Source organism: Musa acuminata, chromosome BXJ3-4, assembly GCF_036884655.1.
Source record: "Musa acuminata AAA Group cultivar baxijiao chromosome BXJ3-4, Cavendish_Baxijiao_AAA, whole genome shotgun sequence".
NCBI lineage: Eukaryota > Viridiplantae > Streptophyta > Magnoliopsida > Zingiberales > Musaceae > Musa > Musa acuminata.
Window position 1 is genome coordinate 41,891,582 of NC_088352.1, and position 27,992 is coordinate 41,919,573.

At 38.2% G+C, this 27,992-nt stretch overlaps 2 protein-coding genes and 1 long non-coding RNA gene across 4 annotated transcripts; 2 read left to right on the forward strand and 1 right to left on the reverse strand.

Moving 5' to 3' along the window:
• Window positions 1-2,360: 2,360 nt before the first annotated feature.
• On the forward strand, window positions 2,361-5,618 carry LOC135636707 (cytokinin dehydrogenase 5-like). Its single transcript, XM_065148627.1, has 5 exons — window positions 2,361-3,089; window positions 3,167-3,294; window positions 3,755-4,030; window positions 4,268-4,530; window positions 5,010-5,618. Exons 1-5 carry the CDS (start codon window positions 2,501-2,503, stop codon window positions 5,350-5,352), a joined length of 1,599 nt encoding a protein of 532 aa, XP_065004699.1. The 5' UTR covers window positions 2,361-2,500; the 3' UTR covers window positions 5,353-5,618.
• Window positions 5,619-7,950: 2,332 nt separating this feature from the next.
• Window positions 7,951-11,144, forward strand: LOC135636708 (thioredoxin H1-like). The gene is made up of 3 exons (XM_065148628.1): window positions 7,951-8,112; window positions 10,610-10,732; window positions 10,824-11,144. The coding sequence occupies exons 1-3, from the start codon at window positions 8,026-8,028 to the stop codon at window positions 10,956-10,958; spliced, it is 345 nt and encodes a 114-aa protein (XP_065004700.1). The 5' UTR covers window positions 7,951-8,025; the 3' UTR covers window positions 10,959-11,144.
• A 3,886-nt stretch (window positions 11,145-15,030) lies between these two features.
• LOC135635049 (uncharacterized) lies at window positions 15,031-15,664 on the reverse strand. Of its 2 annotated transcripts, none has more exons than XR_010495538.1 (2): window positions 15,579-15,664; window positions 15,031-15,515 (listed from the first exon to the last, which is right to left on the reverse strand). It is a non-coding gene; the product is annotated as an uncharacterized LOC135635049 (long non-coding RNA). The 2 variants fall into 2 exon arrangements; XR_010495539.1 differs by having other exon boundaries at window positions 15,031-15,499; window positions 15,579-15,663.
• Window positions 15,665-27,992: the final 12,328 nt, after the last annotated feature.

The window sequence follows — 27,992 nt, forward strand, 5'->3', positions numbered from 1 at the left end:
GTGGGGAATTGGTGGTGAGACCACATGAGATCGAGGCCACGAAGACATGTAAATTGTGACCGCCTGCCAAATTATTCTTTCTCATCTTAAGCAGCAGATATGAGCTGCATTTGGTTGGCTGTAGCTTCTTCATTAAAGCTGTAGCTGTTCCTGCCATGCCAAATCCCCACAAACCACATATTTCTCATTATAACTTGTGAGTACTGATTCTTGTAACTCGAATATAATATATGAACACGATTTGATTGGGTCACACTCGCTGTCTTTTAGTAATGAATGGCAATAGATTTTCGTCCTACTTTGAACTTAAATTCAAAGATTAATTATGTTTGAGCATATGGTTCGTTCGTTAGTTGTTGATTTGAAGATTCTATTAAATATCGAATCTATGTAGAAGCAAATATATTAAAATAGTATAAGTCTTTAAAACTTTACTTGAGGGATTTTTTGAATAATGTGATATGAGACTATTACATTTAAGATCATAGTTAAATATTCTGAATGATTACATATTTTCTCCGATCATAAGTTCGATCATACAACGTCAAATTCGAAATATATAAAGTAACGATCTACTTAGTCAACTTTTTATTTGTGTACGACGTGATTAATTTTATCGAGTCGAATCAATCTCCTAACTAGTATAATGCTAGTTGCAATGTCGACCGAATGAGATTGAGATATTGAAGAAAATTAAGATTGACTTATAACGATATAAATAATATTTTTTTTAATTAATTTTAACTTAAATATTTCGAGTAGATTTAATAAAATTAATAGATTAATTATCCTATTAGATCAAATCATGATAATTGATATTAGAATCGACCTAATATTGAGAATAAATCGAAGAACTCGAGTAAGGAAAATCTAATTATGGATAGAACATGATATAATACCTCGATTAATTCTATGTCAATGATAAACATCATCTTATTGATGTTGTCATTTAATAATTCAATGACTAAATTCTGTGCATGTACTCAATATTATATATCCTCTGACTCAAATAAATAACATGCATTTGACTCGGTGCAAATCCAACTTAAAATGGATCAAAGATTTAGATAAATTGGCGTCGGCCATGAGTGAATATTTGGGATTAGCTACTCGGTGAACTTATCTTTCATCGCCTTTTTCTCGTTATGATTTAACTTCTAGTTTCAATTTTGGTGGGTAACATCACATAAATCAATGTCCATACTTACATCAACCCACTTATCAAAGTGATACAAACAGGGATGATTGATTTCCTTTGTCCAAAATTATTTTACATTTTCAGATTTCTTTTTCCCTTCTGGTTTATTAAAATGTCGGCTGGTTTCATAATCTGTTTGATTTGTGATTGTGTTGTTTCGATAATATAAATATAAATTCATATCCACATCTATTTATGATCAAAACGTATATTGATAATTTATCTTCAAAATGTGTCACAAGGACGGGTCCCACTAGGTCGCATCCATATCTACCTGTCTGTCTGTCTGTCTGTCTGTCTATAAGGTCATCTCAACCACTACCTCCACCACCATCCATCCATCCATCCATATGCTATCACCATAATTATCTACTTGATTTGATCAAACTAATTTTTTGAATTTTTTATTTATATATGATATGAAATAATTGACATGCGAACGCTCGAGCATTGTATTATTGCCATCCCGACACCCACTGAGGCACGATAATGTTGATTACAACATCTGATGTTTCGTCATATTTGAATGAATGATGCCCGATAACTACGCGAAGTTGCTTTCATGGAATATCTTTCCATTAAACACTGATGATTAACAGAATCATCAACAAAATAACCTCATAAGTTTCATCTTCTTTTACTCCTTTGAAATCATCCTTCTTCCTTATTGTCGAGTATGTCTTCGATGCAAATTTTATAGACCATTCAATTGGCCACGTAACGGAATCGGACTCTAACCAGATTGGTTCCATGATCCACATTAACACGTCAAATAACGAAAAGTAACAACAAACGGTTTAATGTCGATCGTCTATAACAAAGATATATGCAAGGAAGCTATGTGATTCATTTTATCAAAGCAAGAAGGATCGTTCTTTTGGTCGTGACATGTTTCGTGGAAGGTGGCGGTTACGGGGAGAGAGAAGAGGTGGTGAACAGGTGTATGGGTACGTAGAACGTTTCTGCAAGCGTGAGTACGTCGTCCGCGGAGGAAGCCTGCAGAGTGGGAGTGCGAGGGAGATCTTTAAAGCGCGATATCGGCTTACGTTCCCAATCCCCGCGAGTCCCCACGCCCTGCCACAAGATTTTGTCCCCCCCTCCCCTCCCCTCTCTTCCTCCCCACACACTTCCACATCCACCTCTCTCTCCTTCCGTATAAATCCAGCGTTCGCCCACCTCCCGTCTTCCTCCCTCCTCGGGCCTCACTCCTCCCTACGGTACGGCGCACGTTAGCGCCACACAGCCGTGCCTGCAGATACCCCACCACCCCGCAGCCTCCAAAAGCTTTTGTGGTGCCGCATCATGGCGCAAACCCTGGTGCTGCTTTTCGCCATATGCAGGCTGATGTCCACCGTCGGGCTGACGGTGGAGCCCGCGGAGCTGCTGCCCCGGCTGGCCGTGGAGGGCCAGTTGAGTCTGGACCCCGCTGAGGTCGCCGCGGCGGGCGCCGATTTCGGAGGCCTCGCTAGGGCCGAGCCGGTGGCCGTGATGCGCCCCGGCTCGGCCGGAGACGTCGCCGGCCTCGTCCGGGCCGCGTACGGCTCCGCCCGTGGGTTCCCGGTCTCCGCCAGGGGCCACGGGCACTGTACCGGCGGCCAGGCCCTCGCGCCCGGCGGGGTCGTGATCGAGATGAGCCGCGGCCGGCTCGAGCCCCGGACGAGGCCGGCGTACTCGCCGTCGACGGGCGAGTACTACGTCGACGTCTGGGGTGGAGATCTATGGATCGATGTGTTGAACTGGACGCTGGCGAACGGCGGCCTCGCGCCCAAGTCGTGGACCGACTACCTCTACCTGTCGGTCGGCGGGACGCTCTCCAATGCGGGCATAAGCGGGCAAGCCTTCCACCACGGGCCTCAGAGTAGCAACGTCTATGAGCTCGATGTGGTCACAGGTCACTTCTCCAAAGCAGAATCATCATTCCCCTCAATTTTTCTCATCGATAATATCTCCTAAATCTAAAACATTCAGGTAAAGGAGAGCTCATTACGTGCTCGGAAGAGCAGAACTCGGAGCTATTCCATGGAGTTCTTGGTGGTCTGGGTCAGTTTGGGATCATCACCAGGGCCAGAATTGCACTGGAACAAGCTCCCCAGAGGGTACATCTTCCTTCTCCTTCTCCCCTCTTCCATTCCTCCTTGCTCCCAACTCCATTGAACATCAACTTTGGCCTTCATGTCCATCACTGTGCTCAATGATGATCAAGAAAGAGGTAGTCGCTAGGACCACTTCATCTGCAGGCTAATCACATCCACGCTAGCCTTGGAGCAGTCGAGTTGTTTATGGTTCCTACAAGGGACACATGGACATGAGATCACGATCCTGTTTGTACTTTGCACTGCTCCAATAGTGTGCACCCTGCATGACGCCGACACCCAACCCATCTAGTGGATAAAGCCATGAGAGCCAGCTTGTAGGCAGCCCTGACATAAACGAAACCAGCCAATTGACTCAGAGAAGCAGAGCTGGATCCGTAGCCATGTTCCATATGATCTCTCATCATCATCATCGTCAGTACTGGCTAACATTGCCTTCTGCTGCTGTTGTTGTTGTGGTTAGGTGAGATGGATCCGCGTGCTGTACTCGGACTTCGGTGCCTTCACCAGAGACCAGGAGCACCTCATCTCCCTCCATGGCGCCCTCCCGAGCCAGAGGTTCGACTACGTCGAGGGCTTCGTCATCGTCGACGAAGGCCTCATCAACAACTGGAGGTCGTCCTTCTTCTCCCCCAAGAATCCTGTCAAGATAAGCTCCGTCGGCTCCAACGGCGGCGTCCTCTACTGCCTGGAGATGACCAAGAACTACGACGACTCGACCGCCGACACCATTGACGAGGTATGTCGTCCGCGCCAGTCTCTTTCCATGGACAACGAGGAACATGAGGGCAAGGTTTCTTAATGTTTCTTGTGCTTCATTGACACCTAACGGAAGCACTAAACTACACCCACATGGAGAACATGGAGGAGATCTGCACGCTAGATTTTGTTCCATCATCTTCAAATATTCTATTCGCTTTGCGACCTACCCTAATACCGACATCGATCTTATTCAGCTACAATGGACATGTCGCAGGTGGTGGAAGCACTGCTGAGGCAGCTGAGCTTCATACCGGCGACGGTCTTCACGACCGACCTGCCGTACGTCGACTTCCTCGACCGCGTCCACAAGGCAGAGCTGCGGCTCCGGGCCAAGGGGCTGTGGGAGGTGCCGCACCCGTGGCTCAACCTGTTCGTGCCGGCGTCCCGGATCGCCGACTTCGACCGCGGCGTCTTCCGCGGCATCCTGGGCAACCGGACCAGCGGCCCCATCCTCATCTACCCCATGAACAAGCACAAGTAAGCAGAAGACTGACCACGCCGCTTGTTTGCTTGCACTCATGCATGTGACTCTTGTATGGTCTCTGCCATGTCCACTCGCATGTAGCCGAATGATAATTGAGCTCCAACACAACACGTTCTATACGCTATTAGATTAGCATAAGAGCTTACATATTTGCACAGTGTCCAATGTTTTCTATGAATCGGATAAGATCTTATCTCTGCTTCCTTCCTGCTAAAGTAGAAGTTGTGGTTGGTCAGCTTCCATCTACCTTAACCTGTTCTGCTCCTTTATGGTGCCAAAGCTGTTGCTTTGAACAAACCCTAAAAAGTAACCCTAAAACCCTTCGAGAGACTTAATTAGCTACAAAGAAACATAACATGCCACTAATATTTTGCCTTAATGATTGAAATCATCGAGAAGAGCACTCTTGGTTTGTAGGGATAAGACTTCATCATGCTCCAGGTTAACGCTACAATATTTGTGCTTATTATAGGTGGGATGATCGAAGCTCGGTGGTGACACCAGACGAGGAGGTGTTCTACTTGGTTGCCTTCCTCCGATCGGCTCTATCGGACTCCGACGATCCGACTCAAAGCTTGGAGTATCTCAGCCAACAAAACCAGAAGATCTTGGAGTTCTGTGACGAGGTTGGAATTGAGATGAAGCAGTACCTCCCCCACCACCCATCACGGACCGAGTGGGCTCGACATTTCGGGCCTAAGTGGGCCCGATTCGTTCGTCGTAAGGCCCAATTCGACCCAAAATTCATTCTGGGGACAGGCCAAGGCATCTTCCATCCCTCTTCGTCTCCTCTCTCCCTCCTGTTCCCCTCGTGAGGACCCCATGGCTCACATCAATAAGGCAGCTGCGGATTCTCCCTGCTGTTTGGCAGCCAAGAAAATATTACCACAGTTATCTGACATGAAGCTGTAAGGTGATGAAAGAAGTGAGATAAAATGTGGGAGGAGACCATGGTGATGTTAGGAAGAGCATGAGAAAGTTCTTAGGACTGCCATGGCTGTAAAGGTATATATATACATAGATTGTGTTGTCAATATGGATATGTACATAACAAGAGCTTAAACATTAAATGTTCCTTTCATGTGATGCTTCTTTCATTCTGTGGTTTCATCACTTGATGCACATCCAATGACTCAATTAATTATAATGCATGCTTAATTAAAAATATGTAGTAGTAGTAGAATATTCATGTGGTAATTTGAGAGAAAAGATTAGAAAAGGACAACCAAAAAATAAGAAGAAAATAGAGGAATAATAAATAGTCTCAATTACACTTCATAAAATATATTATTAGCATAAGAAAAATAGAAAATAATTGACTGGGGATTCAAGTAGGTTTTAAGCTAATATTCATTGGATTGATGTAGCTAAATTGAACCTGCAAGTGGTTGATTGCCATTATAAAACCAAATAAAATTTAGGTGCAATCAATTAATTATAAATTGGTCAAAGAAATCCAACTTTATACTAAAAAACAAAATTCTATCATGCAATTAAGTCAGTGAATTGGATATCATATCAGAATTAATGAGTCACATAAGTTAACTTGAGGAGGATGGTTAACAATCTCCAGAAGTCAGTCTCATCAAGAAAGCAATGCATTTCGTTACATTGGCAAGATTGAACATTTAGCTAAGATATTGAGATCGAATTCTACCTTTATACTATACCATAAATAAAATAATACTGTTATCAAAGGTAGGGAATAAATTAAAGAACATTTATTCTTAAACATGGGGAATGGATGCTGTCATATTTAACAATCCCACAAGGAAGAATCAATGACTTGCATATATTCCTTGTTTGCCTCTTCATGTCCACCATTCATAGTTGATGGGGGGAATAAAGTCCAAATAGCAAAAAACCCATCTATATATATATATATATATATATATATATATATATATTGCTCTGATTTGACTTTTCAGAAACCCAAGGTAGATAGGACCACCTAGACATTGAATGCAACCATGTCCATGTTCAATGAACCTGCTACCTTCATTAGAAAGGAATTGTCACATCAACTTTTGACATATGGCTTTTCATTTTCAAATTTCATAGAAAAATCATATACATGTTCTTCAGACATTATGACCATTAAACCAAGGGATGGGGCTGAGTTATAAATACAAGAAGATCACAGCCAATCAAAGAGAGGAAGTCACATTCAAACATATGAAAACAAGAGAGAAAGAAATCTTTGCTTTGTCTCTTCTCTATTTCTAATATCTTTATGATCAACAATGAGAGAGCATGGGACAGATGGAGGACTAAATTAAATCTTAGGCTTTTATGGGGAACCTTGCAGACAAAATAGATCATAGAAAATTAAAGTTGATGCTTTAATTTTAATTATAAACAAATTTTTTGAACAAAGAAATTAAGAAAGGTGCTTGTTGCTATGTCCTTATTCACCAAATGAGCATTCTAAATGTGAGTAACCATAGATGATTAAACAAAAAAAAAGGTTATCATACATAGCAAAATATTTGCAGTGACATATTGGTTTTAAATAATATTATTTAAGTTGTTATTATAAGAAAGTCTATATTAGGTATTATTTCTTCCCTTCAGAGTCACTGCATCTGGTTTTTTAAATATGTGCTGGCCAAACTAAATCACTTTAGGTTTCCATTAGCATATTATTATTATTATTATTATTATTATTATAAAACATTTAACTGTAGTTAACTGCAATATTAGATGATATTGTCAGTCTTACAAATCCAACTTTTTATATAAAAAGAAAATTTTCACTATTTTTATTTTAATTATAAAAAAGAATAATTTGTTGTTTCAACAAAATGTGTATATAAATATAGGGTGATTATTTGAGAAGATATTTTATTTTTATTTTTTTTCAGATGGTATCTTTTTTCATAATTTCATCTCTTATTTTTAATATCTCAAAAATATCCTTTCAAAATGTTATCAGTTTTTTGGTCCAAATTAAAAAAAATATTCCATCAATTATTTACAGTGTTTTGTGGGCTGATTTTTGTCCATAAAAATATAATGTAGTGTTTTAAAATTCTGTATAGTATTTTATTTTAAAAAATATTTTAAAAAATTGGATTTCAATCAAAAAATATGTGATAGCATTCAAAGGATATATATATATATTTTTTAAAGAATGATTATTTAAGAATTATAAAAAGAGGTATCATCCAAAATATATATTTTTTCGGACAACCGCCGACACGCTTTTATTGATAGTGGGCATATTCGCATCTACAGCGGCACGTGCAAAAGATACTGAAAGATGACACACTGATATCACCGGTGGTGTGAAACGAACGGTTTCGATCGTTTGGGTATGCGTTTGGGTAGATTTGTGTTTGGGATAAAGATCAAAGGCGGCATTTCCGTAATTCACCAAAGTTCTTCCCCATATAAGGGGCGGAGAGGGGTCTCACGGAACCCTGTGAGTTCTCAATTTCATTTTAATTAATTCTGCGATTGAGGGTTAGGGTTTGTAAGAGAGGGCAATGGCGGAAGAGGGTGCCGTGATCGGTTGCCACAGCGTTGACGAATGGAAGCAGCACCTACTTCAGGCTAATGAATCAAAGAAGCTGGTAAATGCCCTCGCTTTCCTACTTGTTTTGTTTCCGATTCCTCTTGTAGGTTCTCGTTTTTTTTCTGGATCTCCTTTTCTTTTGCGATTTATATGCCATCGATGTGGAGTTGCTATCGGATCAATGGCCCCTTTTCTTGTTTCCGTTTGGATCTAAATGACCTTTTCTCATCGTCTCTTTCGGATTAAGGGCTCTGCATTTTGTGTCTGGTGTGACCGATTTGATTTGTGGTCTGGTTGATCTGCTCCTTTTCCGGGGTCTATAAAAACTTGGTTTTTATTACAGAGATCTAGGTATAAAACGCTCAGTTGAAAGGCTTGATTTTGGGCTCAAGTGATGGATATTATTTCTGGGTATTCGAGTATGTTCTTTTTATGTTTCTGGTCCCTATTTATTGTGCTTTCGAAAAGATCTCGGGTAGTTTTATAGTTGTGTGTGCAGTAATATCCAAGAAAGCATCTTAGTTCTTCAATTTTTTTTGTTATTTATTCAGTAATACTGGTCAAGAGGATTTTGGTTGTCGGTTAGCTATATTATGCTCAGATAGAAATGTTGCTTTCGGGGATTAAATGATCGATCTGATTTCTTAATAGATAATTATTGGCTGATGCATAGTTGGTCGTATATTTACGGTAGTTATGATATGAGTTTGAGGGCACAGGTTAAGATTGCAGATCAGCCTGTTTGTTCTTCAGACATTTGTTTTTGTTTAGTTGGTGGGTTTTCATTTATTGGAAAATAGACCAGAACCTTTAAGATTGAAATGCCTTTGACAGAAACAACTATTATTGTGGAGTTTGGATGTGCGTTTCACATTGTCTCTAATTGGATAGTAACAACTTGGTGGCTCTTGGATGCTTATTTTCATATATGCTCATTAGGTTTTTTTGAGCTATGTTTGGAACTAGTGACTCTTTTTTCTGTTGATGGATCTTGTGTTCCAGTTGAGGGGTAATTAATTTCTTGTTATTTGATTCAGTTCTAAGTGTCTCATCTAGCGCCCCAGTTTGTAGGTGGTACAATGGTCATATCCACACATACTACCCACAAAAAAGATGTTTTAACTTACTGGATACCCTATTTCTCTATAATCTCCCTCCATAAACACAGTTTGCCAAGTCATTGTTGAGCTGATGCATTTAACAGCCTTTTGCTAATTACTCTCTTTTGCTGCTTGTCTTATTTATTGGTTGTCGACCAATCATTACTATAACTGTTCCAACTGATATCCTGGGCCAAGATTTACTTAACCCATTGGTATATGCATGGAATTGTGTGGGAGCCTCGTGTGCATTCTGTTCTTGCTCCAGTGGCTTTGCATGGAAGCAGGTAGATGGCTGGTTGGATTCTTCCATAGTTATAGTTGAGTCCATATTTGATTATGATCCTGTGGCGGATATAAAATAGTTGTTCATGATGTCCCATGTAATCCACTCTTTCCATGTTGAACCAGATAAGTTTTTGCGGTACTAGTATTTGAAAAGCAATTCATATAGGAGCAATTGAGGTTCTGTTGACACACCGAGTGGTTAGCCAATCTATTTTTTTTTTATAAGTCCCTCTGTATGATAATGGCTGTATCCTGTGTCCTTGCATAAGCCATTTAAATTTTCAAGTATTCTTTGCATCTGTTTTTAGATTAATTTGCCTGTTCTCCAACCATTTCAATAAAACATCTCTTGTATTTGGCATGCCCTCTTATTAGACCTTCTTCACATAGCTATTACATACATATATTTGTAAAAAGTTAACAAGTGTAAATGTACATATTTACTTGTGCATACAAGAACATGTTGCTGAAGCACATGCAGATGCACACTTTTGCATGCATGAGATGCTTTACTTGGTAACAACCATAGAGTTGCTTATGAATACTGTTTTACTTTTGTATGCATGAGCTGCTTTACTTAGAAACAATCATAGAGTTGCTTATGGATACTGCTATATATGGATTGCATTCTTAACAGGAATCGACCTTCATCATTGGGCCTTGAGGTGGCTATGTTGTGAAAACTATGTTTGCTAAATAGTTCAGTATTAAACACCAATCCTTTTTTTGGGGATCTGTTGTGATCATGCGGTTTACATGCTTAGTATTGTAATGTGTTTTCCATTAGAGAGGGAAGATAATTTTTAGGTAGAAAGGGGAACCTTTTGTGTAGCTTTGTACTCCTCCCTCGCTTCTTGTAAGGATCCTTCGATGTTTAATACGGCATAGTATTGTAGGTGTGGATTTAGTTGAGACCCTTTAACTGATGATTTCATCACTGTTAACAAATTTGAAACAGTAGTGTTTGAAAATAGGCTTTCTAATATTGAGCTACGAAAGTCTCACAAAAGTGCACACATATCATGCTCTTCTGATCAACAACAAGATGGTATTATCTTGCATGTCAGCAGTACAAGTTCTGTGTAATGCTGTTTGTAAAAAGCGAACAAAATCCAAATTTCTTTGTAGTGCCATCATTTGACTCGGGAATTATCTGCATGCTTGTAGGTGGTCATTGATTTCACTGCATCATGGTGCGGGCCTTGCCGAGCAATTGCCCCAATCTTTGCTGATCTGGCTAAGAGGTACCCAAATGTGATCTTCCTCAAGGTGGATGTTGATGAACTGAAGGTGAGCATCATTTTATTCAAGTTTACATAGAGATCAATGTTTGCAATAAGTTCCGCTGCATTCTAACAAAAAAAAAAAAATGCAATGGCAGCCTGTTGCCGAGGACTGGGCCATCGAAGCAATGCCCACCTTTATTTTCCTGAAGGAGGGAACCATTGTGGACAAGATCGTTGGTGCACACAAGGATGAGCTGCCGAGGAGGATTGAGCTGCACATGCCCAAGTGAGTTATGCGTCATGGTATTTAGCAAGAGACTACACATGTCCTTGCAGTATCAATCTGGTTATCAACAATAAGACTTTCCTAAGACTTTTAGTAGCGACATTACAATAATGTATTAAGTCTTGGATGGTTTGGAGATTCGTGTAATGGACTTAATAGCTTTTGCGATATGGAATCAGGTGTTGTGTTTGCTTGTGCTGTATGGAATCATAATAATCTCCGGTGACATGCCACCGCTCGAAGGCCGCAATCACTTGCCACAGCAAGGCTAGTAATCCCGGTGGCGTTAGGTTCATATTTGACTTTTAACAGGTAAAGAAGCCAAGCATTAGTATCCCAAATCATTTGACTCTGCAAGATTAGCTGTTTAGAGTTTAGGTATGTAGGTTAACTTCTAACATTCTTCTGGTAATTATTTTGTTACTTTCTCACAAATTCAGATTTTGCATAATATGGTTTCAGTTCTACTTAAAAAAATATATATTGAAGTTTTGAGTATGTGAAATATATTTAAAATTATATTGGCTAAACAAAACAAATCGTGATAAGTAAATTTGCTTCATAATAATTCTGTATTTCTATAAGGCTTCCATATAATTTCCTTTGGATTGAGTCAACATTAAGTTCATTCTAAGCCAACATGTCGGTACATGAGAAAAAATTTACAGGTATTTTTACAAAAAAATTTCTAGCAAACCTTCCCACAAGAGTTTTTTTCTTAACACTAATCGTGTTAGTGCTAGATGGAAATGATAAGTCTAACAATTTTTTTTGTCCTCAATGCTTCAATGATCTTCGATGATTATAAGAGTACCCAAAGTACTAACGAGATGAATGTTTGTTGTCTCAACCATTCTTGTTAGCCCCGATATCGATAAGGAAAAGGTTAATTTATAACAAAGTTTGTGTTGTTGATTCTTAGGTGTAGTGCTTCTCCCCCATGCCACCTATTGGTATTAGTGGAGTAGGATTGCCCTCGCAACACATGCCGCCTATTGGTATTAGTGGAGTAGATTGACCCCGCAACACGAAACCTATAGGTGTAACATTTCGCTCAAATACTAAAATCGACAATTGAAGCATCGATATATTATACATATGGAACATGTATTTGTTAGGCGTTTTGTTCATTTCATTTATTTATATAACTTTGTTACCCTATATCATTTTTGTATAATTATATTTGTTATATTATACACACGGAACATGTATTTGTTAGGTGTTTTGTTCATTTCATTTATTTATATAATTTTATCACCTCATATCATTTTTGTATGATTATATTTGTATTATATTGATGCAGATGGGATGCTTTATGTAATAATGCAATGCTTATTTCTCTTTGTGATGATAACAATTTAAAAAAAAATAGAAAGAAATATCAAAAAACGACTTGCATAAATTTTCCTTACAAGGTAATGTAGGTTTTGTTTGGTGGAAGAATAAGAAAATATTATTTCATAATATATTTTTCAAAAAATATATAGGGAAGATTTTTTTTCCTTTCTTGTGGTAAAGAAAAAAAAAAAGGCTTCCATGTTGGAACTTCAACATTGCTTCTCTTCCATAACACGGAGACAAAAAAAAGAAAGAAATACCTAAAAATCGAGAGGCTAATTGGTGAGGGAGACACAAGCAGGCTTAATCATTCAACCGACCCCTGTAATGCTCATCATTCTTCCAGCCACTCAAATCACGAATATTAAAGGTGGAACAGGAGGAGAAACAAGTGCGTAGAAATTGATATACTACACGGTGATGGGCTCCTATGGATCTTGGTTGGCTGCTCGAGAGGATGCGGGTTTGCGAGGTGGCCTTGGCTGATGTGGGTTCCCAGTGTTGCAGTGCTTTACACCAGAAGATATACTGCACCCGGGAGCTTTGCTGCGATGGGTCGCCCGAGGATTCACAAACCTTTACGCCCGAAACAACTGTGATGGAGCGCGATCCAAACGCCGGCGGCGCGCTGCTCGTGAGGGCGACACCTTCAGCCGCATGCGATCCGGCAGGCAGCGAGGCCTGCAGCCAGAAACGGAAGCGAAAGCAGATGAGAACGAAGGCAGCTCTTGGATGATGCTCTCCCATGTACTGTTGGGTCCAGCCCATACGTGAGTTTGGACAATTTGGTCTGTTGAGCCCAAATCAACGATTAAAAGAGAAAGATGTGAGATAAGACAAAATAGGAGAGTGGGAAGTGTTTTGTTCGTACAGTGAACGGCGGCAGCGCACAGGGAGAGGAAAGAGAGAGAGAGAGAGAGAAAAATGAGAGAGAAAGAATAAGATTTGAAGTTTTTTACTTTGACGATTAATGGTTGTAGTCTAAATTTTACGTAGAGAATCTTTACGGTAAACTCTATAATTCTAATAGTGTTAATTATAGTTTACCCTCTTTAAGATACTTTCGTGCTATATCTACTTTGTGAGACTTAGAATTCTGTTGAGATCTATCCTTTTTTGATGATAATATGCTATTTTTGAGTCAAGATATTATTATGATCCTCTAGTTGTTCTAGTGCAGATTTACTATAAATCTGTTATCACTTTGTAATTGATTTATTGCTCTATTATTTATGCATGCTGATTGATATTAGCATTTTAATATTAAGTTAGTATTTTGATGAGAAACCCATTTTGATACATAAATAAGGAAAAGAATTATTCCGCTAGGTTTTCCCAACATGTACATAGTTATGATCCTGTAACACCCGATCGTAATTATATACATTTCCTTATAATAAATAACATGGACAGAACGAAAATAAAATTTCATAATATAATTCAATCAATAATTAATTCATAATTAATCAAATATCAATATCTGAATAATTCAATCAATAGCATTTTATGCATGCTATCAAAGAAATATGCATAAATATCAAATATTTATTTGACTTTACTGCATATATAGTTTACAAAACGTCATTTTCATGTGCATTTCAAATCATGACTTATTAATAATACTTTTCAAAGTATAATATATTTAAATATATTTTTATAATGAAAGCATAAATATAAGTAATGTCACATGTGAGAGCATACAATATTGTACTACAACGTTTACCATTAACATAACTATAGCCAAGAGTTCATAAGCATAGCTATAGCTAAAGTGTGAACACAAAGTCATAATAGTTTTTGATAGCTACAATCACATTATACCTTCCTATGTCATGGAATAAATATCATTGTTATAGGGCCCAAATCATAGACATAATTATTAGACAACTCTCATGTCATAAAAAATAATATATCAATTACTTTCTTATAAAACTAAGATTTTAAGTAAGTATTTTTTTGCATATCTTTTCAAAACTAATGCAATCATATCATTTGAAACCAATGATAGCATAATTCAATCAATACTTATAACATAATAAATTTATAAATATCAAACACATGATTAATACTTTTAAAAATAAACTATATGAAGTCATAGGATAGATCACATAATTTTAAGTAAATATTATTTTTCCTTATTTTTTCTTCAAAATAACCAATTTTCTCTTCACAACATAAATATCACATTAATTAATAACACCAAGATTAGCCAATCTATACTCCAATATATAAATCTAATTAGTGAAATATAAAAAAAAAAATTAAAACCATACCTAATATAATTTTCTTAAACTTAATCTGAATCCATTTAGTATCACAACGAATCCTCTATAATATTTCTCTTTTTTTTTTCTTCTTTTTCTATTTCCTCTTCTTTTTCATATCTCTTTCTTCTTCTTCTTTTTGCATTTTAGTCACTACAATTCTTGTATTTAAAACTAAGTCCTCAATGAAAATTTTGAAGTATTACACTGTTGGCCTTTGTATGTGTACATGCGCTGCTGAGGGAATAGAGGTAGCTGGGTGAAGTACATGGACTTCTTCATACATGTTGCGATTAGGTTTTTGACTTTGCAATGCTCTATTATGGCCGTCGATGTTGACCGTGGAATGTGGAACGCGCAGTACTATCCGTTGAAAGATACTGCAACTCCAGCTTATCCACAACTGTGACTGAAGCAAATCTGACGTTAGATCGGGCTTCGAGTTGGGAGTGTAGATATGTAGAAGCACCAGAGTACGATGATAACACAATAATCCAATTTATTTTAATTATGTCGTACATTCCATAGACACATCATAGAGCATGGAAGAGTGAGAGAGAGAGAGAGAAGTAATGGTGGTGGTGGCGGAAGGACTTGAAAGGCCGGCCGTTATGTCATACTTGGTTAAGGCGGAGTTGCCGGTGGATGAGGTTTAGGATTGCTGACCCCCAGGAAAGGAGTACAAATCTTCATACCACCATTCGCAGTGCAACCCGATGGCCCAGACGGTGTAGTAGGGCCTTGGGGAAGAAGCACCAACCACAAGCTCGGATCAATCGAGTAGTTCAACACTCGGCCGTCGCAAATGGACTGCGATGCGAGCAACCAGAACATGGAGGCAACCAAAGCGAGAACGGCAAGTCCTCTTCTTCTTCTTCGACTATCATGAGACGCCATGCTCCTCACTCGTTCGCTTTTGCTTGTATAGGTTTGGAGAGGCAACCTGCGGGAAACAGTAACTACACAGAAGGTTATATCAGGTGGTGAAGTATAAGGCGAAGGAGGAGGAGGAGTCGAAGGACCTTAATTAGATGGTGATGATGGAAACACCAGCTGCAAGGCTCCCACGCTTGCCCACTCTTCGCAACGCGATGATGTATGTGGATATATATGGGGCTGGCTGGCTCGATCCTGATCAGAAGAATCGTGTGCAACATTTCAAAGACTTTTACAGGGGCGTGATTGACTGCACCAATTTTCTTGTGGAAATTTTCATAGTTTAGCCGTCTGCAAGTTCATACATACTATCAGCCATAAATGCGACAGTAATGTTCGGCCTAAATGTATCCACAACTTCGTGCCCCAGTGAAGATTATTTCAAGAAGAAGTAGATTCCGCTGGGATGCCACATCAAATCGGATGATCAATTAATTGTTGCTGATATTTGTGTCAGACTCCTCGATCTGAAATTATTATTCAAATGGAAGATTTTTCTTGGAATGGAATGTTTACGGGAGAATATTAAATGATGACTAAATTTCATTTTTCTCGTATCGGGAAGAGACATCATATGGGAATATGTACGAAGATGAAGGATTTTGGTTGTCGCTCCCGACATCAGTGCCCTTCCATGATTCGATGGAGGCATGGTGAGTGTGGTTGGCGATAGCTGTTGGAGAGAGGCGAAAGCGATGTTGAATTATCATTGCAAAAAAAAAAAAAAAATCTAATTATTACTATGCAAATTTCAAATAATTTAATTATGACTCCCATCTTTTGTAACCCCGGTTATAGTTTAATGCAGTTTTCTTTAAAGAAATCATCTCAAAAGGTTTTCTTTCTTCTTACACGTGTTTGACCCGTAAGGTCCCCACAAACTATTATGTTAACTCGTAAACCACAATTGATAGAAGCATAGGGACTACGGTAGCAAAATGTTCAACGCCCTATCTTGTGATACACCTTCAACCTAATTTGATAGGAAATATTATGGCTCCAATGAGAGCCCGTTAGCTAGCCATTGTCAGGGAATTGATGTGAAAAAGACTATATCACCCCTCCCTATTTGGTATTAGGATGATAGTTGGTCGCTTGTTGTGGTTCGCAAGCCATGACGGATGGGATTACTCGACCATCGAGGGTAGGGGTCCTCGAACAACCAAGCCAACCCATGTCTCCCTTTTGTCGGCCCTTATGGGTGACAACTCGTGAGAAACGCACTCGACTAGCATGCGATGTCTCTGATATCATCCCCTGCTAACGACACATCATAAGAGGCCATACAGGTTAATCATCCAAATAATTAAGGCCTATAAGAAGGACGTATGTATGAGCAGCCTGTCAATCGCAGCCCCCCTCAGCCTTCTCAGGTATAAAAATTGATCCTTGCTTAAATAAGGGACCAAATTTGGCACACACTTAACCCTCGACTCAGATTACCCTCACAAAAAGTTAACTTAATCATCGAAAATGTCAAGTCGAGAAATCTATCTCTACATTGACTTTTATGTAGGACCCCAAGGGAATCAAGGCTCGTATAGAGACACAACTGTCATCTCGAACCCACCTCAACTACTCTATTCCTGATATCGACTCCCCTTGATTGCCACACAGTTCAATTGAGCAACTCTATGCCTTTAGGATTAGACAAGCTATGACAACCCCATTTGATAGCATTAACACAACAACACTAATAATAACTATTGGGCATCTTGAAGACTTGGACGTACTATGCCATCACATGGGAGACAAGTGATCATAAACATAAGATCAAGCAAACGAAGAGAATCATGAGAATGGAGAGGAAATAAAAAAAAGGGAGAAGATATTACCAACTAGGATCGAAAAATAAATGAGATAGAAAGCCAAATACTAAATAACTCAAAACATAAAAGCCTTTACTAAGAAAGCTTGATTACAATCTCTCAATTAATACTTTGCAGTCTATCGGTTGCTCTCCCTTAATTTGACTTGGTGCCCCATAAGGGGGGATTACACCCCTATTTATAGTCTAAACTTATAACACTTAAACATATTGGACTTGTGTAGATATCATAAATCAATTAAACTCTTATCTTGATCTTCAAAACCAATAAAACTTATGTTAGCATTAACTTAAGATTTTTCCCATAATGCTAATATATCTAATTATAAATTTATCCCTTCAAACTAAGAATTCTTCAATGGTATAAAAATATTTGTCGGTTGATAGATCTCTTTTTTCACAAAACATGAACCTGTGAAGCTTCGAACATCTATGATAGATTGAGTTCTTCAATGATAATTATTGGTTTGTCAGAAAACTTTCTTCATCTTCTTTGAGTGTTGATTGGATCTATTAATATATCTTCTTGAAAAATAATAATTTTTCATCAGTTTTGTATCTTATTTTTTGTCAAAATTTAAAGGTTCTTCAATTTTAGCAAACTTACATCTCTTAAAAGTTTCAACTAAAGATTGTGCCTTTCTTATTGTAATCTTGCACGTCATTATAAATAAAAAAATATCATGACTCTGATACTATTTGTTAGGAATCTATGCCCATTTTTATAGTCTAGACTCATGACACTTAAATATATTGGACTTGTCACAATTTTATCTAAAATAGATATCATAAATCAATTAAACTCTTATATTAATATCTCATAAATCAATAAAACTTATATTTTTGAATACTGGAAATGATGTACAGTTGTGGATGATCGTATCTGGAGAGTCGGCATCAATACTCCTACCGTTAACTAATTCACAGCATCGTATCGTGCACCGATACTCCGTTGTTCATGGAGAAAATTTTGGCTTTGAAGGTATACAAGCTGAACGAGCAGATGCTAACGGAGGATTGATTACAAAAGGAAACATATAGTTGGAGACATAATCGACTCATTCCTACTCTTAAGACTGTCTTGGCTTACGGCTCACGGGAGCGTCGGTTTGCAGGAATCGGAGGATCACAGACCTTTTTACCATTAACTATGGTGCATCCGGAAGGGGAACGATCTGGATGAATGACCTCTACACCATTAACTACAAGTGAACGAGGAGCACCGCGCGACACCGACTGCACAGTGGCGGGTCGTGAGATCAGCATGCAGAGAACGGAGATTACAGCGAAGAGTATTCTTTGATGATACACCATGTGTGCCTTTGTGTACGCTTCTCAAACAAGGGCCAGAGTTCTGTTGCTGCTGCTTGTTTGTTTGGCTCTTCCTCTTGTGCTTATAAACAGAAAGATTAGGAAGGAATACGCATTAAAGCTGCAGGTCCCGGTTTCCATGAAAGTGGAAGTGGGTGATGTGTTGCCGTGACTTTTCCTCGTTGCTTCTTGCAAGAGTAGACAATGATATCTGGTCTTACATTTGAACGTTTACCAAGAAAAGGAGTACTGCAATTTCCATGAAATGCTAGGAAGGACTACGCATTAGAGCTGCAGGTCCAGATTTCCATGAAAGTGGAAGCGGATGATGTTTGTATATCAAATCATGATTTGGTAATAATACTTTTCAAAGCACAATGCATTTACATATATTTTCATAATAAAAATATAAATATAACTAATATCATATGTCAGAACATAAAATATTATAGTACAAAGATTATCAATCACATAACTATAGTCAAGAGACCATAAATATAACTATAGCTAAAGTGTGTCACAGCAGAAGTTACAGTAGTATGGATAGTTATAACTATGTTACATCGCCATGACAAGATAATAAAACTATGTTTAAACCTTATTGATAGAATCCAAATCATAGCCATACTCATTAGTTTTTTTACAAAACTAGGATTTTAAACATTTTTTTTTTACATTTCTTTTCAAAACTGATGCAATCATATTATTTGAAATGAATGATAAATAAATATTTGTTATATAAATCAGATAACATCATTCAATAAATACTTATGACGTAATAAGTTTATAAATATCAAACACAAGATTAATACTTTGAAAAATAAACCATATGACGTCATCAGATGCTTGTCCTGATCGCATATCATCGATACAAAATATCATTTTTATTTTTTCTTTTCTTTCTTTATTTTTGCCAAAATAATTAAATTTTACTTCACGACATAAATGTCATATTAATTAATAATACCAAGATTAGCCAATCTATGCTTCAGTATACAAATCTAATTAATGAAAATATAAGAGAATTTAAAACCATATCTAATATTTTTTTTTTGAACTTAACGTGAATCCATTTGGTATCCAAACGAATCCTCCGTAATATTCCTCTTATTATTTTCTATTTCCCTTTTTTTCTTTCTCTCGTGCGGCAGTAGCTATCTCCTCTCTCTCTCTCTCTCATCTTATTTTCTCCTCCTTTTCTTCATCTCTCTTTCTTCTACGGTCACTGCAGATCCCCCTCTCCCCTTTCTTTCCTCTTCTTCTTCTTCTTCTTCTTCTTCTTCTTCTTCTTTTCCTTTTTATACTTTTTGCATTTTAGTCACTGCAATTATTGTGTTTAAAACTGAGTCCTCAATGAAAATTTTGAAGTATTACACTGTTGGACTTTGTATATGTACATGCACTGCTGAGGGAATAGAGGTAGCTGGGTGAAGTACATGGACTTCTCCATGCATGTTACGATTAGGTTTTTGACCTTTCAATGCTCTATTATGGCGTCGATGTTGACCGTGGAATGTGGAACGCGCAGTGCTGTGTTGAAAAATACTGCAACTCCAGCTTATCCACAACTGTAACTGAAGCAAATCTGACTTCAGATTGGGTTTCGAGTTGGGAGTGTAGATATGTAGAAGCACCAGAATACGATGATAATACAATAATCCAATTTATTTTAATTATGTCGTACATGTCATAGACACATGATAGAGCATGGGAAGAGAGAGAGAGAGAGAGAGAGAGAGAGAGAGAGAGAGAGAAGTAGTAGTGGTGGTGGTGGCGGAAGGACTTGAAAGGCCGGCCGTCATGTCATGCTTGGTTAAGGCGGAGTTGATACTGCAAGCGTGGCTGGTGGATGAGGTTTAGGAATGCTGACCGGCGTGGAAGGATTACATCTCTTTATACCTTCAGGCGTGCTGCAACCGGAACGCGTAGACGGTGCAGGCGATGTAGGCGGTGTAATAAGGCCTCGTTGAAGAAGCACCAACCACAAGCTCGGATCAATCGAGTACTTCAACACTCGGCCGTCGCAAATGGACTGCGATGCGAGCAACCAGAACATGGAGGCAACCAAAGCGAGAACGGCAAGTCCTCTTCTTCTTCTTCGACTATCATGAGACGCCATGCTCCTCACTCGTTCGCTTTTGCTTGTATAGGTTTGGAGAGGCAACCTGCGGGAAACAGTAACTACACAGAAGGTTATATGTGGTATTTTTATAATTGAATAAGATATATAATAGAATAATGGGTTCAGTTATTCTCCTCGACTCTCTCCCCAAAACCCTCTCTCCAAAATCCATCTATCTTTGTGGGTCCTGTGAAAGGATAGGAAGAGAAAAGAAAGAGTCTACTCTCCTTGCACTCCTTCAAATTACGTGCGATTGGATTAAAGACGGTCGGATTAAAGACAATGCTTGCAGGTATCTTGGATTAAAGACGGTGCTTAACAGATCAACGGGATCTCTGAACATATGACATCAAAAGGTATGCATCGTATAATTAGATCTATGCATTTGATTTCAATCTTGGCATATAGGTTATTTTCGCATTATTGAGATAGCATAATTATAGATTTTATGCTTATAATTGGTATCAGAGCCCGGTTTTTGAAATCATATATTAGATCTGTAAATTAATTTACGATGCATAATTACCTTTATCTTCCAAGAACTGCTAAGCAGTAATGATCATCGTCGACCTCCCTGCGAATCTGCGGTTATGATGAGTAGCGTGGGCATTACAGAACCCGTCCCGTACGTGGGCATTACAGAACCCGTCCCGTACGCGGCCATTACAGAACCCGTCGCATACGCGGGCATTATAGAACCCGTCCATGCGACGGCATCACAGAACCCGTCCCGTACGCGGGCATCACAGAACCCGTCCATGCGACGGCATCACAGAACCCGTCCATGCGACGGTCGGCCACACGCAGGCAGACAGCCCAAGTGGCGGCCATGCGTGAGTAGGTTGTGCACAGGCGGCGACCGCGCGTTGGCAGCAGCCACGCACAGGCAGGAACCGCGGCAGCGGCAGCGGCTGCGCCCTTATCGTTTTCACAAGCCATAGAAAGTAACGATTCTGAAAAATGGTATGATGCAATTAAAGAATAGTTAAAATCAATGGTCCAGAATGATGTCTGGGATCTCGTTGAATTGCCCAATGATTGTAAAAGAGTCGGTTGTAAATGAGTCTTTAAGACAAAACGCGACTCAAAGGGTAATATCGAACGATATAAAGCCAGACTTGTGGCCAAAGGTTTTTCTCAGAAGGAAGGCATCGACTATAATGAGACTTTTTCTCTAGTTTCTAAAAAGGACTCGTTGAGAATTGTTATGGCATTAGTAGCTCATTATGATCTTGAGTTGCATCAGATGGATGTGAAAACAACATTTCTGAACGGAGATCTGGATGAGGAAATCTATATGGAACAACCTGAAGGATTCATAGAAAAGGGAAAAGAAAGTTGGGCTTGTAAACTTAAGAAATCCATTTATGGCCTTAAACAAGCTTCTAGACAATGGTATATAAAGTTTCATAATACCATTACTTCCTTCGGATTTTCCTTCGGATTTAAGGAAAACACTGTTGATCAGTGTATATATCTGAAGGTAAGTGGGAGCAAGTTTATCATATTGGTCTTATATGTGGATGATATTTTACTTGCTAGTAGTGATCTTGGTTTATTACACGAAACCAAGATATTTCTCAACAAGAACTTTAAGATGGTTGATATGAATGAGGCATCCTATGTCATTGGCATTGAGATATTCAGAGATAAATCTCAAGGATTATTAGGATTGTCTCAGAAAGGATATATTGATCGTATCTTGGAGAGATTTAATATGCAGCTTTGCTCAACCAATGATGTACCTATTACTAAAGGTGAAAAATTCAGTCAAAACCAGTATCCAAGAAATGACTTAGAAAAGAATCAAATGAAGAATATTCCTTATAGATGCGCAGTTGGAAGTCTATTATATGCTCAAACTTGTACAAGACCAGATATCAGTTTTGCAGTTACAATGTTGGGAAGATATCAAAGCAATCCAAGAATGGAACATTGGAAAGCTGCAAAGAAAGTAATGAGATATCTACAAGGGATAAAAGATTATATGCTCACATATAGGAGATCTGATCAGCTTGAAGTAACTGGAAATTCAGATACTGATTTTACAAATTGCCTCGACAGTAGAAAGTCCACTTCAGGATTTGTATTTATGTTAGCTGGTGGGGCAATTTCTTGGAAAAGTGCAAAGCAATCGCTTATTATATCATCAACAATGGAAGCTGAATTTGTGGCATGCTTTGAGGCCACAAATCAAGCTTTATGGCTGCGAAATTTCATCTAACGACTTGGTGTGGTCGACTCAATTGCCAAGCCACTGAAGATATTTTGTGATAACACCGCAGCAGTTTTCTTCTCTAAGAATGGCAAATACTATATTGGTTCCAAGCACATTGAGATAAAGTACTTGGTGGTTAGAGAAAGAGTCCAGAAACTGTCACATCCCGAATTTATAAAAAGAATAATAAATCAGTAACGTCAACAATAACTTTTACAAACTATCGTAGCATATGTCAAATTTAATCTCAGTTTTAAGAATAATATATGGTAGCAAAAATTATAAAGGTAAATACTTTATATTTATAAAGTTCCTATAAAATTTTCACACTTAAAATTATCAAAACTTTTATATTAAGAGAGAATAACTGAAACTTACTATAATCTTAATGAATAACTAAGTCATATATATCTCAAAAATAGAATAAATATTCTATAATTAAATTAACATCCCTAATCTACTTTTCAAAAAGGAGACAAGAGGATCATAATATATATATATATATATATATATATATATATATATATATATATATATATATATATATAATCTTATGGGAGTTTATAAGATAAACTAATATGACACTTATTTTAATTTAGAGAAAAATTAAAATTTTGATCTTCTATAATCCTATTTTAATTAATTCTCATTCATTCAACGAATAAGAAATAATTCTAGGCCAGCACAGTCAGAAGTATAAGTGCAGCAGAGATCCTCTGAAGCAAGATGAATATGACCCCGGATAACACATCTCAAGCATAGTATTCTTAGAGAAACAATTCTCTGGTAGGAATAATAAGAATAAAAAACCGTGTAAAATATAATATAATCTAAAATCCTAGTAAACAGGCACCCTGAGAAGAAGCAAAAGTGTCGTTCTCCTCAGTCAGTCAAATCTTCTATGGGAGCCAAGACAGTCCTACCGAAGAGGATGATGACAGGACATTAGATTTTTAAGCTCAAGATGAGACCTACGAGTGACCAACAAGTGGCAGATTGCATATACCAGTAGATTTAAACTCAAGCCAAGAGCCAGCACTCTACAACATATGGCAAGAGCCGTAGGATTTAAAAACCATGAGGAAGTTTCACAACCCTATGAAACCTGACATCAACTGAAATCCCAAAAATAGGTACCCAAAGAAGATACAATGATGTCATGCTCCTCATCCGATCAGAGAAACTATAGCACCTTCTGTTAGGATGATGCCAGCGCAGGCACCAGATTAAGCCCCAACCTAAAAGAGACCCACGAAAAGTAGACAGTAGGCAGACTGCAGTAATCGTCAGGGGCGACAAGAATCAAGAACTTGTGAGACCAGATTCCCGGCGGAAGTCAGAAGAGAAAACAGCACATTTCCCTGCGCTTAGACCTGAGACGACCATCCCTAGGGAAGAGCACTACGACGCAAGCAGCAAGTCCACCAAGAGGCGAGTATACTTGTTACAGTGTTCCTGCGAAGATCCTATCGACACCCACATAGATCCACGATCCACGGCAATCCTTCATATTGGAGTCGCAAGATGACCTAAGCAAAGCATGCCTAGATCACAAGCTAGGGTATCAATACCTGGACCTACGTGTCGGAGATCAACTGCCTCTTTCTCTCCTTCCTTTTCCTATCCTTCGACGATCTGTTCCCTTCCTCTCTTGCTGCATAATGTTACTCAGATATCTGCCACCAATTTGTGCTTGCCCGCAGTAGTCCCCCACCCTTATCTCCTTCCAATTTTCCCTCCTTTTTCCAGCTAATTACGAGGCCACCATTGCGGACCTCGATCTGGTTCAACTCGGACCGGAACGACCCGGACTCATTGGATCAGACGAGGAATTAAAGGGACATGGTTAGTCGACCCACAGAAGGACAGCGACTGTGAGTGGTTATCAACCTCGTGGTCGCTCGAGCTTATCCCGTCCATCGGATCAAATCCTAATGGAGTTGATCATGACCGGGGCCTGATGGGCTAACTAGCCTATCAACTTTGTTTGGTCTAAACCACCGATCAAAATGCTTAAGCTGAAGTTGATAATAGTACACTCATCAGCCCCTTATAAGTCAATCTTAATCTTGCCCACTTTTGATGTGGAACTAATCATGGGTGTTACAATCACCCTTATTCAAAGGCTTGACATCCTCGTCATAGCCCAACATAACTCAGATTAGGCCCTAGCACAGTGCATATGAGGCGTATTCCAGTGGTGGCTCCACGCCGTGACGAGTCATCTGACTTCATCTACGGGTAGCCCTTTCTTACTCGAGCCCCCTCACCATACCTAAATGCTAGGTCGGCTCTGATACCATTAAATTTGTCACATCCCGAATTTATAAAAAGAATAATAAATCAATAATTTATTATCCATAATTTACATAATAAACTCCCTCCTTTTCTTTTCATTCGTCTTTGAATTCAAATCATTGTCTTTACAGTAGTAGATATTCTATTAGCTAGAAAAATGACATCTTCTTCACAGATCTATTACACAATAGTATATTACTCTGAAAATAAATATAAAATAAAAACACATCAGCAACCACACATGCTGGTAGGAACCTCAGAAAAATCATAAAAATAATCTTCAATATTCATGAAATATAAACAAATATCAACAATTCAATATGAAAATATATCTATTCATCATAAAACTTATGCATCAGAAAAATGATGATAATTTCTTGCATAAGAAACAAAATCATGCATCAGCCACATGCAACACATACATAATAACAAAGGCATACATCACCCAATGGTGCGCTCTCCCAACAGCGGATGGAGAGGCATATTCCACGGGATTGATTCCTCCCAACAGCGGATGGAGATAATCCATGTCGCACTCTCAACAACGGATGGAGTGGTGTCCCTCACCCGCCCAAGTGGGGACACGTTCCTCCCAACAGCGGATGGAGGAACCGTCTAACCATCACGTCTGACGGCCCGCTAATCCCCGAAGGGAATTGCCATACCTGCCCTCGGCAGGGATACATAAACATCCATGATCATTCATTTACACTCATTCAATCGCTCATGCATACATCAAGAAATCAATATGATTAAATATTATGAGAGACTATACTTGATGTAAATCTACTAGACTATGTTCATTGGTGGCTCCGTACTATAATGGGCCCATAGCTCCTTTCACGGGTTGCACTTCCAATGGGAACTACTAGTCTAGTCACATCTACTACATGATACTTATCATATCAATATTATAAACATAGAAAACCAATAATCATTTTCAAATGACATCTTCAGATAAAACCATTAAATTCATCATATCATAAAAGCATTAAATATCAATATCTCAATAGTCCTCAATCAATCAAAACCCTAATTGGAATAGCTCAATTGACTTAAACCAAACTCAATTCGATTATGATCTAACGGAACCAATACCAAATCCTTATGGAACCAATCTGGAATCACCCTAAACCGGTCTAATTTAGATTTGATTGATCTCGATTAAGTCAAATAGGTTTGAACTAGTCAAGTTAGTTTGGAAGCACCCTAAATCAGCTTTAACTGATCAAACCTGTTTGATTTCGTCAATTAATGAGCTCAAACCAATAGAGAAGGAGATTGGACTATGTCGTATAGTACTAACCCAAACCGAACCAACCCCCCTGAGTCTTGGGCGGGTCATATATATTGCATATACCTGTTCCAAATACTAGGTTGAGTTGAGGTACGACGGGCTATATAAAAGGAGCGATGATATGTCTAATATCAATCGCGTAGCTGGGCAGGCTTAACTTCATGGACTAGGCTAAGCCTTTCTTATAAGTTGGGCTGGGCTTTACCATTGAACTAAGTCATGCTTGGCTCACGAATTGATCATAGACACATGAGTTGGGGTCGTATCTGACCACCTAGATTGAGTTGTACCTAGCCACATAAGCTGGCCCATGCTTAGCCACATGGTTGAGTCGTACCTTACCATATGAGTTGGGTTATACATGGCCACATAGACTGGATTGTATCTAGCCACATGAGTTGGTCCATGCCTAACCACATGGTTGGGTCATACCTTACTGCATGGGCTGGGTCATACATGGCCATATGGATTAGATTGTACCTAGCCACATGGGTTGGGTCATGCGTGACCACATGGGCTAGGTTGTACTTAGTCACGTAAGCTAGGTTGTACATGATCACATGGTTTGAGTCGATTCGATCTGATCGATCAACTTGACTCAAGTCAAACCCCAATTAAACTCCTCTTATCAAATTAGATTTTAATATTTAAAATTATTAAAGAATTATTCAAATACATTAATTAAATCTTTAAATTCATGATCTAAAATTTAAAACTAATTACATTACAGAAATTCACACATAATTCTTGAAATATATATATAACTAATTAAATAAATTAGAACTATTATACTAAATAAGAATTTTAATAATTAAATCAATATTAAAATTCACTTAAGCTTAAAAGATCAATACAAATCAAATAATCAGTCTAACATCACAAATCAATTATTATTAATCAAAAATCATGAAATTTCGAAATTAAAACATCATTATTCATTATAAAATTATAACAATCTCAATGTCAAAATTTCAAAACACAAATCAAAACTAATTAAAAAGAAATGATCCTACCTCTCTTCGATTATCCCTTCTTTGATATCATCTCTTCATAAAGTTATCTCTTCAATCCTCTTATTGTTAGGCCTAGTAGAGAATGAGGGATGAATAGTCCTTTATATAGGAGAAGATGAGATCTCCCCGAAAGGTAAGTAATAATTTAATTTTTATTTTTAATTTATTTTACATTTGCTTTCACACAAAAAAAAAAGTAATATAATATTTATTTCTTATAGTTCACACACAAAAATGGAATGTAAAGTATTTACTTCCTAAATAGCAAATCACTCATTAGGAAATAAATTAATTAATAATTTAATTGATTTATAGAATTCCTAACTTATCCATATGATTAAGGAAACCAAATCTAATCATTTCCTTAACTATAATACACAAATATAGAAAGTAATATATCATTTATAATAATT

Excerpts from the sequence above, each read along its gene's own strand:
- LOC135636707 (XM_065148627.1), top strand. The coding sequence starts at position 2,501 with ATGGCGCAAACCCTGGTGCTGCTTTTCGCCATATGCAGGCTGATGTCC. Across the intron at positions 3,295-3,754 it reads TGGAACAAGCTCCCCAGAGG|GTGAGATGGATCCGCGTGCT; the intron begins GTACATCTTCCT and ends TGTTGTGGTTAG. Across the intron at positions 4,531-5,009 it reads TACCCCATGAACAAGCACAA|GTGGGATGATCGAAGCTCGG; the intron begins GTAAGCAGAAGA and ends TGCTTATTATAG.
- LOC135636708 (XM_065148628.1), top strand. The coding sequence starts at position 8,026 with ATGGCGGAAGAGGGTGCCGTGATCGGTTGCCACAGCGTTGACGAATGG. Across the intron at positions 8,113-10,609 it reads CTAATGAATCAAAGAAGCTG|GTGGTCATTGATTTCACTGC; the intron begins GTAAATGCCCTC and ends GCATGCTTGTAG. Across the intron at positions 10,733-10,823 it reads TGGATGTTGATGAACTGAAG|CCTGTTGCCGAGGACTGGGC; the intron begins GTGAGCATCATT and ends ATGCAATGGCAG.